The following is a 15,845-nucleotide window of genomic DNA, read 5'->3' on the forward strand; positions in this document are numbered from 1 at the left end:
GTCAGTATTTACTAAGCGGAGAGTCTTCATCCGGCACTCACGACCTTTTGGACGGATAGATGGCCCTGGATAGAACTCTCGACCTCTTGGTCATAGGCCCAACGCCCTATCAACCAGGCCATTTCGTTTCCAATCTGATACATGAATGAATATTATAGATTTTTTAACGTACTACGATTAATTTTTCAGATTTACAGCAATTGTTTTTTTTTCAGCTAGAAGTTTATAAAACCAAAGCATAAAGAAATTATAAAATGACTAATATTTCATAACCATAAATCCTGGTTTACATAACAAAGTTTCAAAAATTGTAAGGCAGGTCATTTATAGATCTGAGAATGGTCATTTATATAATTAAATGATATAAAAAAAGTGCTTCGAAACTTGTTTTTATAATTTTTCAAAAGCTAATGATTAAAAAGTTTGGATAAGTAGCTATGCTAAACGCAGTAGAATATTTACTAGTTCGTACTATATAGTTAAAACTAGTGAGTTATTGTAATCTTATTTCTTCATAATTATTGCAATATTTACAAGCAACAATAGTGAGTTGAAGTATTAACGATCATTTAAATACCGTAATTTCATATAATATTCCAAACATACAATATGTATGCATATTTTACTAAATTTGAATTATATATTCTGTTTTTTATGGTATATTTACCTAAAACCTACAAACAAAGTTTGAAAAAAAGCACCAAAACTTCCATGCAAAGCTTTTTGAATAACAATGAACAAAAATCAATATCACAAGGAACAAAAAAATAGTGTTTCCCGAAAGAAAACACGTTATCACGCAAATACTCTTTATTCTAAAAGTAAACAAGAAAATCTCGACCCTTAAGGAATAACAGCACAATAAGAGCTTAAATAATGCAAAATAAAAAAATAATAGAAAATAACAATAATAAAAATAAAACGGATAAATAAATATAAATAAAATAACCCAATTTAAAAAATTATAAAAAAGTTTTTTTCTTTCAAAAACAAAAATTTGAAATTAAGTATAAAAATTGTATATAAAAAAAAGTATATACTACCAATGAAGTTCAAAATCTGATATAGCACAATACTATGTCGAAAATGAATCAGTAAAGAAAAGCATGATTTGAAATTTCACAATTTTTTTTTAAATTATCGTCACTCCGGCAGCGGGTACATTTTACCGGAACAAGAAATTTTATTTCCATATTTTTAAGGTAATTATTACCCTAATATACTATAATGTTATGTAAATGTTACTATAATATTAATGTAAAATGAGCGGTATAATATTTTATGGTAAAAATAAATTTTACGGTAAAATTGATTTCACGGAATGCTTGATTTCTTAATTTGAATTTAAAGTAATTTCTAGTAACGTTATGTCTAATTATTATTAATAAGGACTATATAAAGTGATGCAGTATTTATCATATTTCATAGTTGGTCGTGTATTATTATGCCGGTAATATGCGCATTGCAGTTAATTATATATCCGGTACATTTTACTGGAACAAGAAATTCTATTTCCATATTTTTACTGTAATTATTACCGTAAAATGTTATTACACTGATTCACTCTAATCAAATAAATATTATTGTAAAATTTACTGAATAATATAAGGTAAAAATGGATTTTACGGTAAAATAGATTTTACGCAATGCTTGATCTCTTAGTTTGAATTTAAAGTAATTTCTAGTAATGTTATGCCTATTCAGTATAAATAAGGACTATATAAAGTCATGCAGGAATTCTCATATTTTATATTTAGTCATGAATTTCTATGCCGGAATTATGTGCATTGCTGTAATACGTATAAAAAGGATTAAAGCGCACAAATGTGAAAAAAAATTCCACTCACTCATTATTGATGCATATTATGTAGTATAAACGGAAATTCATGTAGTAAAATGTTTGGCGCCTTTTTTAGACTTTTTTTTGCGAAATTTGGATTTTTTTTCACCTATACACTCTTTATAGTTTAAAAAAAAATTAATACATATTTCAAACAGAGAAGCATTTTTGGACATAACATAATTTAAAATTCTGATATTTAAGCAAATTTTCAATGAAGTTTAAACTGTACTGCGATCAATACAATACAATTATCTTTCAAGAGAAATGCATTCAAAGTTTATTTTCGTTTTCAATGCAATAAACGCATCAATACTATAGCCTCTTAATTTTCTTGTGCATGCAACTTAAAATAAATTATACTTCTCGAAAAAAATATCACTGGTTGTAATCGAATCAATACGCGAACACTGATGATTTTTTTTGTTTATTTATTTCTAAATTTACTTGAAATATTTATATTTTTAAGTTACCTTGGAGCACAACTATTTTAAAACAACTAATTAAAGTAAATAAGCACATCATGCAGGTGATTTGAAGGAAAAATTGTTAAAATGAATAAATAAAAATGAAAACAGCAATATAAATATAATTTTTAAAATTACCTTATCAGTTAGTATACTCTTACAATCTTCGTGAACAATTATCTTACAAGAGGAGCATTTAATTCTAGATCCTCGATCCTGAAAAAAAACAATTTTGAATTAAATGAATTAAAGAAAAGATAGACTCAAGTAGAAAATGTTTGCTATAAACCAGAGAATTCGTTAAAGTGTTGACATTAAACCAATTTAAATTTGATTTCTGACTTAAAGTGTTGGAACAACAAAATGAACAAATTTAATCTCCAAATTTTTTATAGTTTATTGCCAAAGTTTTATTTAAATCACAGAATATGCCTTTTATGGTCTTGTTCGAAGTTTTTTTTTTCGAGAAGATTCCCAAATTAGGTCAGCATAAATGTGACTAGATGATTGTGGTAAAGCGTCTGACAAACTCCTTCATGACTTATGTGATCGGGAATTTTCGTCTGAGAACTACTCTTTTTGGTCTTGCTCGTAAATTTGCCTTTTTTTAAGAGACTCTCAAATTATCTAAGCACAAATGAGACTTGCTGGCGGTGGTAGAGTGTCTGACATAGCCTTTCAAGACTAATGTGATCAGAAACTTCTGTCTGTGAACAGCTTTCTTCGATAAATTCCTTCTTTAGTTTTGCCCGTAAATTTGCTTCTTTTATTATGAAATTAGGTAAGCATGTTTTAAAATACGTTACAACTCATGTAATCGCGAACTTCTGTCTGAGAACTGCTTTCATCCTCAAATGCCTTTTTTGGTCCTTCTCGTATATTTGCTTCTTTTGATGAGATATTCAATTAAGGCAACCACAAATGTGATTTGATGACTGTTTTGAAGCATCTGACATACTCTTTCAAGAATGTGATCAAGAACTTCTGTCTGAGAATTGCTTTCATCGTCAAATGCCTTTTTTGGTCCTTCTCGTAAATTTGCTTCTTTTGATGAGATTTTCAAATAAAGCAACCACAAATGTGATTTGATGACTGTTTTGAGGCATTTGACATACTCTTTCAAGAATGTGATCAAGAAAGTCTGTCTGAGAATTGCTTTCATCGTCAAATGCCTTTTTTGGTCCTTCTAGTAAATTTGCTTCTTTTGATGAGATTTTCAATTAAGGCAACCACAAATGTGATTTGATGACTGTTTTGAGGCATCTGACATACTCTTTCAAGAATGTGATCAAGAAAGTCAGTCTGAGAACTGCTTTCATCGTCAAATGCCTTTTTTGGTCCTTCTCGTAAATTAGCTTCTTTTGATGAAACTTTTAAATAAGGCAACCACAAATGTGATTTGATGACTGTTTGGAGGCATCGGACATACTCTTTCAAGAATGTGATAGAGAATTTCTGTCTGAGAACTGTTTTCTTCCTCAAATGCCTCTTTCTGTCTTTCTCGTAAGTTTGCTTCTTTTAATAAGACTCGTAAATAAGTCAACAACAGATGTGACTTGATGACAATGATAAAGCGTTTGGCATACTCTTTCAAGATTTTGTTTGAAGCAACGCTGCTATTTATAATCTTTTACTTTCAATTGGTCATCAGTTGATACGTGATCATTTCTAGATCAGTTGAAAAAAATATGTATGTTTATTCAAAGAAGGAACGTTTTTGTGTCCAATTTTTTTTTCAAAAATATTATCTGCATTTATTAATTAGCAGAGATCACTCCCTCAAATCATTAACACTAGATTGTCTAAGAAAGTCATTTTGACTGCTTTTAATTTCAATTAGAAAAACAATGATGTATATAATGACGCAATTTCTTAGAATTTTGTGACTTTTTGCGCAACATATAATTTTTTTATTGTTAATATTTACTAATAACTTGTTGTAAAACTGTAAATAATACAATAAATGTTAAAAATTAATTTTAAATAGATTTATTTACGCATTCACAATGCAGTCATTTTGACTGCTTTTGGGCAATATAGATATATGCTAATTTTCCGTCTTTCTAGTGTTAAGATTGAGATCTAGAACATAAAGATCCAATCATTAAATCAAAATTTTTCAGAATGGTCCGTATTTTTCTCTGTGCTTTAAAATTAAAAAATGCTTTATTTCAGATATCCCAATATTTTTTTCTTGCGGTTATTAACTTATATTTTTGTCATCTGATTAAGTTCTCGATTCTATTAGAATATAATTTAAACTTAATAATTTTACTTTGTTGAAATTACAGTATCATAAGTCTGAAATAAATAAAGTCGTAAAGGTACTGTTTTTTTATAAATATTTTTGTATCCCTAATTTAAAGCTACTGCACAGCTATTATTACGCTTTTAATTCAAGAGTTTAAAACTAAGAGAATTGTTTTTTTTTATTGTTATTATTATAATGTAATTCTGCGATGCATTTTAAGATAAAATTATTAGAAAGGTGCTCTAATTTTATTAATTATTTTACAATTATTATTTTTGATCAAATAAGATTAATATACAGTTTTAAATTACAGTTCAAGAGATTTGTTAACTGATTTAGAGCTAACGATCAGCTTCATTCACACTGAGATGCAAGCAAAAATGGTATTTAATATATCCACCCGTTTGGTAAGCGAAAATATTAAATTATGGTTGTGAACTCATCAAATTTGTTTGAACAATATAATGTTATAAGAATATAAATGTTATTTTAAAAAACTGAGTACTTCAAAAAATTACTTCTGTTCATCAATTAATCTAAATACTTATAATACTAATAGATAAAATATTTGGGCTTGGAAAGTGAAGGCACAAGCGTAAACGAACAGAATTCTTTTTAGTACATACATGTTACGTGAATAATTTTAGCTTTAGTAGAAAAACTGTTTTCTGATAAGGAATAACAATTGCGAAGCAATCATCCGGATCCGAGAGCGCCAGCGATCAGGGGGGCTTAGCCCCTTAGTAGTATTATAAAATATGACTACTGATACAAATAAATAGCTAAATATTTCCTCTTCAGATATTAATTGAAATAAATACACAAAACTTTAGAAGAATAAACAAAACTACCAAACTGAAAGCAATTTAAATCAAGATATTTAACCATATTTTATTTTATACATATTACACAAATTTATTGGCAATCTCACTTCAAAAATCTACATTTAAATCAAATATTTAGTTTATGCTAAAAGAAAGATATGCGTGTTTGTTTAACTAAGAAAGAAAATGCTTTAACTATTTGTTTAAGGTTGCAGTAATTGAAAGAGCCATGTAAGTTGAGTATAATAGTTACATTCTCATCTATCTTGTAATTAGTTGAACCATCTGATACAGATCTCTTTTCCGAGTTTTTAAAACTACCGTGCTTTAAGATAACGATCGCAGTGCTTAAAATTAATGTTTGTTTGCCGGTGTTTCCAAACATACGATTCAGTAGCATTTGAAAAATATTGTTTTCAATTAAAATTCAGTAAAAGTCATCTACGTTGAGAAGAAAAATCTGGCAAATTACCGTATTGTATGGCAATGACATTTTCCTTGAAAAAAAAACATAATTTTTATCGTAAAATGCAAAATATACGATATTTAAACCATTCATTTGGTAATTTTTCCTTTCATATGATAACGGTTTACCTCAAATTCTGGTTTTTAAAATTATAGTTCTTATTGCCAAACGTTTAGTAAAATATACTAAATTGAAAAATAAATTTAACCGAATAATTGGTTTTAATGTGATGCTCTTACGTAATGCTCTCCAACCTTTATATCCCTGCGGACGGTCAACGTTTGATAATTTTGCAGCTGTCCGTGATTGTTTTGATTTAATTGTTAAATAATTTTAATTTAATTGTTTTTAAACGTGTATTCTAAATGAAGTACAACTACATACGCTGTATTGGTGACGTTTCTGAGCTTCCGGTTAACCGATTGTAACCCGGTTGTCAATCGGAAGTTGTACAAACCCGGGTAAAATACACCACAGCAAATAAAATGTAAATAATTTCAAGTCCTTTGGGCACCCCGGCATAATTCAAACCACGGTCCGATACCGATCCGCGGCGCGGGGGTTGGATAAAATTACAAAATTTTATCACATTACATATAACCATGCTTTCTTGTTAATTTTACTAAAATAATTACCACAGCGCTTCGATAAAAGTTATCATACCTTTTGGTGTTGCCATAGAACCAGAAACACGGTAAATTTTACCATATTCTGGTAGTTTTGACAGTAATTTTTTTCTCAGAGTAATAATGGAAAATAATAATGAAATGTTTTTATTACTTATTAACTTTATCAGTTATAAACTGAATACCTGTTCTTCTAATGCTGTAAAACAAATCGTAAATGAGTGATTCTTGACTAATATGACATTTTATTGTAACTGCCACATAAATCTAATATCATGCAATGAAACGATGATTTTTTAACGTTTAATTAATACCATTATTGCTTGCTTTTTAGAATGATTTTATTACGGATTTAAACTGGTTATGGTTTTCAAGTTTAATGATTTTACTCTGGTTGATCATGCATATTAAAAAATGCATGTTGAGTTTTTAAATGCAATTTTCTGGAATATCATAAGCTATTCTTCATGTCTTTTTCATGGGTGCATTCATTTAGACATGAGTACAAGCCTTCATGTTTACATTTACTATAAAATGTATCTCTGCCATTTAAAAATCTCTGCCATTAGGAGCAAATATAATTTCTCTCCACTCCCGAATCAGGCAAGATTAAGTATTTGTATAAATACAGCAAAAAATTTGTCTGCCAGTGTTATCTTCAAGCATGATTTATTTTCTTTAAAGCTTTAGATCACAATGTTTGACGTAATCATATGTATCAAATCAAATTTTAAAATTCATGCTATATAGATCTCAAAATAGTTCGAATTTAGAAATGAAATTTTTGCACAAATTAAGCAAAAAAAAAAATAATAATAAAAATAACAAAAAATTGATAAATAAAAATATGTTTTTTAAATTTTTAAAAAAATTTTTTTGTATGTATCGAAATTTTAAAAATGAAAAAAAATTCAAACCTTTGAGTTTAAAATTTTGAAACTAAACAGAAAATGGCCATAGATGGAATTGTTCACTCAAAGAGTTTTCACCAAAATAAATAACCTGTAAAGACAATTATAGAAAGAAACTTTTTTTACAGAAAAAAATTGAGAATTACGTCATACGTCTGGCTAGTGTATAAATCATTTAGATTTATACTTTTTTTTAATATATTTTGTATTGAAATTGTTTAAATTATTACTTGTTAGTGAAATAAATTAAAGAATTCTTGCGTTCGACTATTTAACTTCATTAGCAAGTCGAAAAAGTCAAATGTTAGGATTCCTAAGCTCATTACGTAATTATAATGAATCACACAATAAAAATGACTTAAAAACGAATTTTTGCTGATCTCTTGCCATAATGTAGAGGCTCATTCGCTAGCACAAGTGTCGGAAAGAGTAAGAACACGCATTTTTACGAGTACAATTTTTTTTTTCTTCTCTCGACTGTTGTCAAAAATGATGATTCGTCAAGCTTCCTAAAAGGTTTGGAATCATTTATCCCCCACGCAAATTATAGGCTAGAATCTGGCAAGAATAAAAAGAAGAACACGTCATCAAATACAGAGAAAGAATACCCTAGAGAATGATTTTTTTTCCAGATATTATTGAAAAAATTCTGGGAGATAAAGAGGAATTACTTTCTTTATGAAGAAAAAGAGGTATTGGGAAAAGAACGAGTACTAAATGATTGGAAGAAAAAAGTATTCTGGTTTTAATATATGTGTTATAAAGAACCTATCCCCATAAATAACAATTATGTGAAAATATGTGATATAATTCATTATAATCTATTCATTAGATCAAAAGATATTCAATGTGCTAGTTTATTTTTTAATTTTGGTGCCCGCAAAGTGAGTAAAAAAAGTAATAAATTTATTTGAAATGATGGGATTTTAAAATCCGAAATTGCAATCGCAATTGTTCAAGGGTAATTAAAAAATTTTAGGTATACTCTAAGAAATCTAAATGAAAAATGATATTTTTACAGGAAAAAAAATTTCCGCACACCCAACTGGTACCAAAGATCTCTTCTCGCTTTCCCTCTATGTCGGTGAATATGAAAAACAAACATGCAACTTTTTCACTTCTCGATAGATGGCAGCACTACATTCTTTCACCTCATTCTGTGGTTTGCCTTAGTTCGGCAAATTCATTGCCTGAGTCTCAAACACCTTCAAGGCCTAAATAATTCAGATAATTTTAACGAGCATAACTTTTATGAGTGGTCAGTGGCTAGGAAAAAAATACGGTCAGATTTGTGCTTTTATGATCAAGATAACTTTACTATCATAAATGTATTTTCACGGTCAGTCACTTTAACACTTTTGGCCGGTCACTGATTGTAATCTAGAGGTGGAATTTAGAGTATAACTGTGATGCCACAATAGGCATTACATATTTCCTAGCTTTTAATTTTTTTTAATTACTTAAACTTATATTTTAATCATTACTAATCGAATTGTATTTAAATTAAATCAATTTGCTAATTTTTATAAAAAGCGAACATGAAATATTTTGGTATTTTGTGATTATCCCGTCGACCATTTTCTACAAACCCGATATTATTGCCAAACCTAAAAACTAGCGCCAAAGGATTTGGCGAGCGAGGGCAGGTCGACGGGATAATCCCAAAGAGGAATGAGGCACGTTGGGATTATCCCGTTGACCAAACCCGATATTATTGCCAAAAGAATTACCCGATATCAGTATTTTCTTATTGATCAATGTAAAGGCCAACTTTTTATTTCAATACTAATGTAGGTTCATTAAATCACTGCCTCGCCTAACCGAAAACAAAAATCTATTTATAACTCTTTATTATTAATTTCTTACCACATATATGTTTCAGTTACATGGTTATACTAATTCTCACAATCTTGTTGGCGATTCGTTATCGCCAAAGTACTTTCATTCCTAATATAGATTATAAGGGATTGGCTTTATTTTGACTATGTTATCTTTCGATAATTCGCCAGCCTTGGATATCCTCTCCATGCTCCTAACTGTCCGTTGGGAACAAACTCATTCACTTTCAATTTCAAATTTGTGCAACTGGGGTGTGCTCTTTCGGGCCTCCCAGTCCCAACCGTTTGAAAATAAAAGATAATTTCCTATGTAGAGAATGTTATCTTGATCCCTTTAAGGGATTTCTTTTCTTTATTATTTTTATATTTTAAATATAGTCATTTTTGACAAACTAATATTTGCTTAATAAATCAAATTTTTACTTTCGGATAATTATCGATTTATTTCATCCAAATTAAGACGTATATGTAACAGCAAAAAGTCAAAGATGATACTTCAACTACCACTGAAATATTAGTAATGGCGATCAATGCCATCATAATAACTGGAACTAATTTTTATTAAGTTTTATGAAACAATGTATAAAATGTATTTTTTTACATGTTCAGAATTTATAAATCTCGAAATTTGAGTTCGATATTATGGAATCATTTTTATAGATTTAAATGAAAAAAAATGAAATTTGAATCGGCCTTATAAACAATCAGTTTCCGGAGTATTAGTATTTCAAAAATTTAATATTTTTTTGAAAAATCATTACATTTAGAGAGTAATAAGTACAATAAGAGTCATAAGTTTTATTTTTGGTTGGATTTCCGTGTAAATATTAATAAATTATTAATGGTAACTATAAGTTATAAGTAGACTTACTTAAAATCGTACAAGTAGACTAACTTAAAAAATTAAATTTGAATCGGCCATATAAACAATCAGTTTCCGGAGTATTAGTATTTCAAAAATGTAATATTTTTTTGAAAAATGATTACATTTAGAGAGTAATAAGTATAATAAGAGTCATAAGTTTTATTTTTGGTTGGATCTCCGTGTAAATATTAATAAATTATTAATGGTAACTATAAGTTATAAGTAGACTTACATAAAATCGTATAAATAGACTAACTTAAAGAATTAAATTTGAATCGGTCATATAAACAATCAGTTTCCGGAGTATTAGTATTTCAAAAATGTAATATTTTTTTGAAAAATGATTACATTTAGAGAGTAATAAGTATAATAAGAGTCATAAGTTTTATTTTTGGTTGGATCTCCGTGTAAATATTAATAAATTATTAATGGTAACTATAAGTTATAAGTAGACTTACTTAAAATCGTATAAGTAGACTAACTTAAAAAATGAAATTTGAATCGGCCATATAAACAATCAGTTTCCGGAGTATTAGTATTTCAAAAATGTAATATTTTTTTGAAAAATCATTACATTTGGAGAGTAATAAATATAATAAGAGTCATAAGTTTTATTTTTGGTTGGGTCTCCGTGTAAATATTAATAAATTATTATTGGTAACTATAAGTTATAAGTAGACTTACTTAAAATCTTTAGAATTTTATTCATAGTCATTTTTTTAATGTCTTTAAAGATTTTTGAAAAAAATATTGTTTTAGATCTTTATTTTTTGCATTTAACAAAAAAGATTTTTAACGTAAAAATTTTAAAAAAAATATTAAGTTAAAAAAAATACTAAGTTTTTTTTATGGACAAAAAATTAATTTTTACCATTTTTTCTGATTTTGTTTATGCATATTAATGTTCGTTTAAAAATATTTATTTTTAAGTAGACAGATTTTTTTTAAGTTTCATCGCAAATAAAAGTAACAATTCTACCTTATTATTAGTCTTCAATAACATTAACTAATTTGAGCTATTAGTAACTTGGTATCTATTTGTCAGTTTCACCTAGGAGAATACTTTTTTTTTTCAGCAAAATTTTTTTTTCTTTTTCTTTTGACTCTTTCCTCTTATTCTTTTTCATGCATGTATTTTGTTTATTTGATTCTCATTTTAAGACCAAATGTTTTTTAAGTTGATGAATCTTCATCATCACGTTTTGCCGACAAAAGTAAAAACTAAATACAAGGTTACTCTGATGCTTGGAAATAGTTCCAACTCTTTAAAAAGCAAGATAGACAAAAAGTTCGTCAATTCAGACTTTTTTTTTCTCCCTGTTTATTTATTTTAAACGGGGAAAGTTTGGCGGAGTAATGAATTTTTTCCAAGCCACTATTTCCGAAGAAAACAAACTTTCCCCAGTTTATCAGTTCGTTACATAGTAGACTTAAAATCTCGCCTAAGCAGTATTTACGTTAATGCGTTGTAAATTCCAGTGGATTTTTTCAGCAATAAATACGATTTTAAGAATGCTACCTTCGTTAGGAACTGAAATTAAAAAATTCTTCCCTGCAATATTTATGCTAATGCGTTGTAAATTCCAGTGGATTTTTTCAGCAATAAATACGATTTTAAGAATGCTACCTTCGTTAGGAAGAACTAAAATTAAAAAAAATTTCCGTGCAATATTTATGCTAATGTGTTGTAAATTTTAGTGGATTTTTTAAGCAATAAATACGATTTTAAAAATGCTACCTTCGTTTGGAAGAACTGAAATTAAAAAATTCTTCCCTGTAATATTTATGCTACTGCGTTGTAAATTCCAGTGGATTTTTTCAGCAATAAATACGATTTTAAGAATGCTACCTTCGTTAGGAAGAACTGAAATTAAAAAATTCTTCCCTGCAATATTTATGCTAATGCGTTGTAAATTTCAGTGGAATTTTTCAGCAATAGCTATGCTTCTAAGATCGTTAGGAACTGGAATTAAAAAATTCTTCCCTCTAATACTTATGCTAACGCTTTGCAAGTTCTAGTGGATTTTCTCAGCATGCTTTTAAGAATGTTAACTTCGTTAGGAACTGAAAATGAGAATTTTTTCCCTGCAGTACTTATGCTAATGCGTTTTAAATTACAGGGAATTCTTTCAGCAATAAGTATGATTTCAAGAATGTTAACTTCGCTAGGAACTGGAGTAAAAATATTCTTCCCTGTAATACTTATGCTAATGCGTTGTAAATTGCAGTGGATTTTTTTCAGCAATAACTATGCTCGTAAAAATACTAACTTTGTTAGGAACTGGATTTAAAAAAAGGCTTCCCAGCAATCTTTAGGCTGATCCATTGCAAATTCCAATTATTTTCCAGCAATAGAAGTGGTTTTAAGAATGCATAATAATTACTAGGGATGTCGCGGGTCGATCAAGTTTTTGTCACCTGTACTGTGCTAAGGAATTTTAGTACCGGATACCGGAACCAGGCCAATTTTGAAGATTTGCCGAGTAATGCTTCTTTATTCTCGAGAACCATATTCAATTTCAATTATCGTTCTAACTCAACGATAATTTATATTCAATTTTAATTTATCGATCATACATTTAAAATCAACGAAAAAACAGTTCTCAATCATTTATTTTTTTAATTCTTTGCGGTCGTATGTCTACTTTCTGCCTCTAACACTGTTCATTTAAATCGATAGGCTTTTAAAAGATGAAAAAAGAAAGAAATTAATATTTTATAAACTACGTCAGAGATGCCAACTGCGCCGAACAAACCAAAATAATTTAAAAAACGGCAAATAACTGCAAGATAAAATTTGCAAATATTTGACTAATTTTGCTTATTTTTTAAAAGGTTTAGCATGACTTAACAACAACAAAGTAGTGAATTATATAAGCTTTTTAATTATTTAAAAATAGAGGTAGATAAAAACCTAATAAATTGAATTTATTAAACCTAGAATCACAATTAATGAACTACCGCTCGAAAATATTTATTCGCTGTCTGGAGCAAGTTGGCATCTCTGCTGCATTTAGTGTGTTAGGTGGTAATGTGTTTTCCATCTTCAAAAAGAAGAAGGAAAAAAAAAGAATTACTTATTTTTTCATCATTACCCTGTGAACTAACCAGTAAGACAAATATGTGCAAGACGGAAATATTATTTTAAATTATCGTATTGTATGGTAATGACAATCACGATAAACTGTAACTGACCAGTGCGACAGATATGTGAGTAGTATATGGGGGGGGGGGGGGCTAGAGGACACTTAGCCCTTTCCATATACTACTATTGATTTCCTATTTTTATATTAAAAAAATTAAAATAGGCCTCTATTTTACATTTTTTATGAAATATTAAACAAAATCAGCATATTTAAAAATTCTTATTTTTATATTAATAATTTTTATTTTATTAATAATCCTGTACCTTATTGAAAATATCGTTTTTTATTTTACATGTAATTCATAATCGTAATATTTATTTTTACCTTTAAAATCAAAAATATATTTTCCACTATTAATTTTTCTTATAGCTTTATCAGATAATTCACCATGACATTTCGAGAGATAAAAATCTTTCTCATCATTGTCTACTTCTAATCTAGCTATAATAGAGTCACCGTATTTTGTATTTATTTTTCTCAGTGATATTAAATTATATTTACCTATCTCGAGTTCATTTAATTTGTATGTTTCAGGAAATCGTTTGAGGTCATTAAATTCTTCCATTTATTTAGAAACATTTTTTGTAATATAATTTCTGTAATACATACACTTGTATAACGAACATTTTACTACCTATAAATGGAAAGTATTGAAAAAGAGAGAAATAAAAAGTTGTTAGAGCAATTAAAAAATGATCTAAGATTAGTTAAACTACAATCAGAAATTAGGAAAAATAATGAAATAAAATTAGAAGAAAATATAGGAATACAAAAATCATTAGCCGATTTTCACGAACCTGTACTTCATCAAATGGAAAAACTAGAAACTTCTAGACAACAAAACTTGATAGGTATAAAAGATGCTGTTGATAATTTATCTTTCACTATGAATGAGACCTATAGATCTTTACCTCAGATAGAGAATCAGTCAGAGGAAGATTATACTGAAGATGTAGGAAGTATGTTTTTAAAAATAGATATAGACAAAAATTTAGATAAAGAATTATTAGAAGAATTAGAATTTGAATTACCTTCAATAATGTGGAATAAAACTGATGAAGATATTGAAGAAGTTATTAAAAGGGCAAAAGCAAAAAGAGATCAATTTAAAAGAGAAAAAGGAAATGAAACCAAAAATAGAAATTTAACAAACAACAAAGATGAGTATCAGAAAAGGATTGATAATGCTGATTATAAAATGAATATGATGAAAAGATATTTAGAAGCTTTATCAGCTATTAAACAAGGTAGACATTACACAGGAAAAGGTTTAGAAGATAAACTGAATATCTTAGTTGATCTGACAGATAAAATTTGTAAAGGTTCTAAAAGTAAAAAATTGTATAATAAAACTGTAGATTTGTTGGATTTACTTTTAAGAGAGGGAACTATGACAAACGATCAGGTAAAGGAATACTATGGAAAATTTCTTAGTATATAAATGAGTAATTATATTGTAAAAAAAGTATACTTGAGCGACAGTCAGATTTCTAAATTGAAATCAGCTTATAAAAATGGTGAAGAACTTAGTTTACAAATAGATAAAAGTAAAACACCCAATTTTGATTTACATTTAACAGCTACACAAATTAACCAAATTGATAAAGGTAAAAGAATTAAAATATCAAAGACTCAACTGAAAAAGAATGGAGGGTTTTTACCATTTTTAGTACCTTTACTTTCTACTTTAGCATTAGGAGCAGCTAGTGGAGCAGCTGGTTGGGGTACTAAAAAAGTATTGGACAAAATTTCTGGATCAGGTAAAAAAAAAAAAACTTGTGGAAAGGGAGTCTATCAGCCATGGGAATATCCAACAAAATGATTGAAAACAATATGAAAAATGAAAAAGGATTTAGAGGTATATTTACTATAGATATGTTACCTAAAAAGATAAGAAAATTTGAAAACGGAATTATAAATTTAGATGTATCTACAGGTCCTGGAACTCATTGGGTTTGTTATTATAATGATCCAAAATATAATTTTGTTAAATATTTTGATCCTTTTGGAGAATATAAATATAACAATAGAATAATAAAAAATGATTTTCTTCCTCAAAACATACTAAGTTATTTAAATACTTCTGGAAAAGAAATTAGATATAACGATAGTTTTTTACAAAGTCCGAGTTCTGTAAGATGTGGTTTCTATTGTATGAAATATATAACTGAAAGAAATAAAAATAAATCTCCTATTGAAGTTTTATATTCATTTACTCAAGAACCTAGTAAATTAAATGAAAAAATTGTTCTTTATAAATGAAGTATATTATATTAGATTCGAAAAACGTAGATAAATCTGAAGATTTCACCATTGAGTATTCGAGACCTTTTCATTTTACAGAGATAGCTCTTCAGTCTTTTTCAATGTATATTTCATGGAATAATATTACGGAGAAAAACAATAAATTTTCATATTTTGATGGAGTCAAATGGACAGATTTCATTATTCCTCATGGTCATTACAATATAAGAGGTTTGAATCGTTATATGGTAAAATATTTTGGAAATGATTCACCTATATTATTTGGAATAATAGAAGAAAGACAAAGGTTTAGTATTAAACTCGAGAAGAATTATAAAATTGATTTATCTAAAAGTGAATTGTACAA

The 15,845-nt window shown here is 27.9% G+C and overlaps 1 protein-coding gene across 2 annotated transcripts in view; it reads right to left on the reverse strand.

Moving 5' to 3' along the window:
* The window catches only part of LOC147806257 (eye-specific diacylglycerol kinase-like), a 98,433-nt gene that overhangs the window by 57,801 nt on the left and 24,787 nt on the right, over positions 1–15,845 (reverse strand). For both annotated transcript variants that reach the window (XM_087169050.1, XM_087169048.1), the window contains one exon: positions 2,446–2,523. In XM_087169050.1, coding sequence (XP_087025176.1) covers positions 2,446–2,523 — 78 coding nt within the window. The remainder of the gene's footprint in view (positions 1–2,445; positions 2,524–15,845) is intronic.

Source organism: Parasteatoda tepidariorum, chromosome 8, assembly GCF_982258835.1.
Source record: "Parasteatoda tepidariorum strain Cologne lab strain chromosome 8, Ptep-v5.0, whole genome shotgun sequence".
NCBI lineage: Eukaryota > Metazoa > Arthropoda > Arachnida > Araneae > Theridiidae > Parasteatoda > Parasteatoda tepidariorum.